At 46.1% G+C, this 3,862-nt stretch overlaps 1 protein-coding gene across 4 annotated transcripts in view; it reads right to left on the bottom strand.

Annotated features, from left to right (window-relative positions):
* Nucleotides 1-3,862, bottom strand: part of USP4 (ubiquitin specific peptidase 4 (proto-oncogene)) — a 75,429-nt gene that overhangs the window by 1,518 nt on the left and 70,049 nt on the right. For all 4 annotated transcript variants that reach the window (XM_011980918.1, XM_011980920.1, XM_011980921.1 and 1 more), the window contains one exon: nt 2,404-2,507. In XM_011980918.1, coding sequence (XP_011836308.1) covers nt 2,404-2,507 — 104 coding nt within the window. The remainder of the gene's footprint in view (nt 1-2,403; nt 2,508-3,862) is intronic.

Genomic DNA, 3,862 nt, shown 5'->3' with positions numbered 1-3,862 from the left:
TTTGGGTTTGCAGAGCTGGGATGTGAACAATATACCTTAGTCTCTCGTCTAAAAAAAAAAAAAAAAAAAAAGAAAAATTTATCTTTCAAACTAGGAGTCCAGAGTCTGTGGTTGGGTAACAGTTTCCCACAATGATTTAAGCATTTCTCACAGACAATGCTCCCTGTCTCGATTTTAGACTATTCCCAAGCAGGATGTGTTTATTACAGCAATCCCAGCCCAGTTCCTGCTCCACCCAGACTCTCAGAAACCTCAGAATCCAATGGAGATCTGATTTCCAGTGTCATCTTACTGTGTGGCTTTAGGTAAGGGGTTCAACACTGCAGCCTCAGTTCCTCACTATAGCATTGACTACACAAAGTGGTGGTGAGGATCATGGGAAAAGGCAACAGAGAAGGTGTTCACGGCCAGTTCATACAGTCTGTGCTTGACACAATAGCAGCAATGGTGGCTTTCAATCTTGAAGTTCCAACTGTAGGCCCAATGTGTACCCTCACACAACCAGCCTAACCTCATGGATGAGAAAACAGGATGAGAAACTTGCCCAAATGGTATGTTTGTGTGCTAAAAATTAGCAAATAAAAATGAACACAGGCTGGTCACGGTGACTCACACCTGTAATCCCAACACTTTGGGAGGCCAAGGCAGGGTGGATCACTTGAGCCCAGGAGTTCAAGACCAGCCTGGGCAACATGGCAAAACCCCGTCTCTACTAAAAATACAAAAAATTAGCCAGGCATGGTGGCGGGCACCTGTAGTCCCAGCGACCTGGGAGGCTGAGGCAGGAGAATGGTATGAACCCAGAAGGAGGAGCTTACAGTGAGCCAAGATCGTGCCACTGCATTCCAGCCTGGGCAACAGAGCGAGACTCAGTCTCAAAAAAAAAAAAAAAGCAAATCTTACAGAAATTTTGCAAAAAAGTAAAGCGAAGAGGAAAAAAGTAAAATTAACATTTTGGTGTCAATCCTTCCAGGCTCACACCCCTCGGCCCATCAGTTTCTTTGCTTGTTCGTTACCACAGTTGTGATAATACCTTTTGTAAGGATATAATGTTGTGTAGTTGTTTTCATTTAACATACCATCAGCATTTCCCCAGGTTAGTATTAATTTAATTTTTATTTTCTTTTTATCTTTTTTTTTTTTTGAGATGGAGTTTTTCTTGTTGCCCAGGCTGGAGTGCAATGGCATGATCTCGGCTCACCACAACCTCCGCCTCCTGGGTTCAAGTGATTCTCCTGCCTCAGCCTCCCAAGTAGCTGGGATTACAGGCATGCACCACCACGCCCAGCTAATTTTGTATTTTTAGTAGAGACCAGGTTTCTCCATGTTGGTCAGGTTGGTCTTGAACTCCTGACCTCAGGTGATCCACCTGCCTGACCTCCCAAAGTGCTGGGATTACAGGCGTTGAGCCACCGCGCCCGGCCTACTTCTTATCTTTTTAAGATAGGTCTTGCTCTGTTGCTCAGACTGGAGTGCAGTGGCACAATCATGGCTCACTGCAGCCTCAACCTTCCAGGTTCAATGGATCCACCAGCCTCAGTCTCCCAAGTAGATGGCACTACAGGGGTGCCATCACATCTAACTAATTTTTTTTGTTGTTTTTTAGAGAGAGGATCTTGCATTGTTGGCCAGGCTGGTCTTGAACTCTTGGTCCCAAGTGATTCTCCCGCCTTGGCCTCCCAAAGTGTTGGGATTATAGGCATGAGCCACCATGCCTGGCCTAATTTTATTTTTAATGTTTATGTATTCTTCCATCAAGTAGATAGACAGTAATGCCAGTTGGTCACCAATGCTCTAACTTTTCACTGTTTTAAACAGGTGAGTATCTGTGTGTATAAAGCTTCTCCCCAGTGTCAAGTTATTTCCTTAGGATAGATTCCTAGAGGTGGGGGTACTGAATTAAAGAATATGAAAATGGAAAAAAGAACTTTAAAAAAAGAATTAAGAAGCCGGGCACAGTGGCTCACGCCTGTAATCCCAGCACTTTGGGAGGCCAAGGAGGGTGGATCACGAGCTCAGGAGATCAAGACCATCCTGGCTAACACGATGAAACCCCGTCTCTACTGAAAATACAAAAAAATTAGCCGGGCGTGGTGGCAGGTGCCTGTACTCCCAGCTACTCGGGAGGCTGAGGCAGAAGAATGGTGTGAACCTGGGAGGCGGAGCTTGCAGTGAGCAGAAATCGCGCCACTGTGCCTGGGCGACAGAGTGAGACTCCATCTCAAAAAAAAAAAAAAGAATTAAAAAAAGAACAGAGAGGGGAATCACTATGAAGAAAGACTGCAGCATGAAGCCTGTGAAACTGCATAAGCAAAGCATTTAGGGCAATGCCTGGTCCACTGGTGAGAGATGATGGCCAAGCGCATTTCAGCATCTCAGAAGGAAGCAGATGTCAATACTTACAGTGGCCAACCCCCATGGCTCCATAATGATTGGACACGGCAATGAGGTCGTACACATAAGGCCTTGCTGACGGGTTACAGACAAACTCAGACATGTTCAGCCCTCTGAGCACAAAACACAAAAATAGTTCTTGAATATGTTAAACCCAGACAAAGTAGTTAGAGTAACCCAGCAACCTCTGTTATGCAACAGAGCAGAACACAGGGAGGCACTCAAACTATTCGAGAAAGACCAAGATGTAAGGGGTCCTAGGGTCCATGTGCTGACCACTGACATAGTCAGGGTAGAAAATGGGGCCGGGTGTGGTGGCTCCTGCCTGTAATCCCAGCACTTTGGGGGGCCAAGGCAGGTGGATCACCTGAGGTCAGGAATTTGAGACGAGCCTGACCAACATGCTAAAACCCTGTCTCTACTAAAAACACAAAAATTAGGCCGGGCACCGTGGCTCACGCCTGTAATCTCAGCACTTTGGGAGGCCGAGGCGGGCAGATCACAAGGTCAGCAGATTGAGACAATCCTGCCTAACATGGTGAAACCCCATCTCTACTAAAAAATACAAATTAGTCGGGCATAGTGGCACATGCCTGTAATCCTAGCTACTTGGGAGGCTGAGGTAGGAGAATCGATTGATCTCGGGAGGTGGAGGTTGCAGTGAGTAGAGATAGTGCCATTGCACTCCAGCCTGGGTGACAAGAGCGAAACTCCGTCTAAAAAACAACAACAACAACAACAAAAAACGCCAGGCGCAGTGGCTCATGCCTGTAATCCCAGCACTTTGGGAGGCAGAGGTGGGCAGATCACGAGGTCAGGAGATCGAGATCATCATCCTGGCCAACGTGGTAAAATCCCATCTCTACTAAAAATAAAAAAATTAGCTGGGCTAGTGGCACGCACCTGTAGTCCCAGCTACTCAGGAGGCTGAGGTAGGAGAATCGCTTGAACCCAGGAGGCAGAGGTTGTAGTGAGCCGAGATCGCGCCACTGCACTCTGGCCTGGCGACAGAGCGAGACACCGTCTCAAAAAAAAAAAAAGAAAAAAAAGAACAACAACAAAAGAAAATGGGAGAAACTTTCTGGGTAACTCCAGCACCACACAAAATGGTGATGAGAGGGTCTAGAGATACACACAGAGGGCTTCAGCAACTATGCAGAAATGGCTGTTCTTAACAGAATTACAATTGGTGCCATAATAATTTAAACTCAGCCAAAACAGGCCCCAGAAAGCTTTCTTCCTCCAATTCTTTATTTAAAATTTCTCAAACACACAGAAAAGATAAATAATTTTTTTTTTTTTTTTGAGAAGAAGTCTCACTGTGTCACTCGGGCTGGAGTGCAGTGGCATGATCTTGACTCACTGCAACCTCCGCCTCTTGGGTTCAAGTGATTCTCCTGTCTCAGCCTCCCGAGTAGCAGGGATTACAGGCGTGCGCCATCATGCCTGGCTAATTTTTTTTTTTTTT

This window comes from Mandrillus leucophaeus, unplaced genomic scaffold, assembly GCF_000951045.1.
Source record: "Mandrillus leucophaeus isolate KB7577 unplaced genomic scaffold, Mleu.le_1.0 Scaffold22, whole genome shotgun sequence".
In the NCBI taxonomy this organism is placed as follows: domain Eukaryota; kingdom Metazoa; phylum Chordata; class Mammalia; order Primates; family Cercopithecidae; genus Mandrillus; species Mandrillus leucophaeus.
The sequence above is the reverse complement of the archived record's forward strand: the minus strand, read 5'-3'. Positions and strand labels throughout refer to the sequence as shown.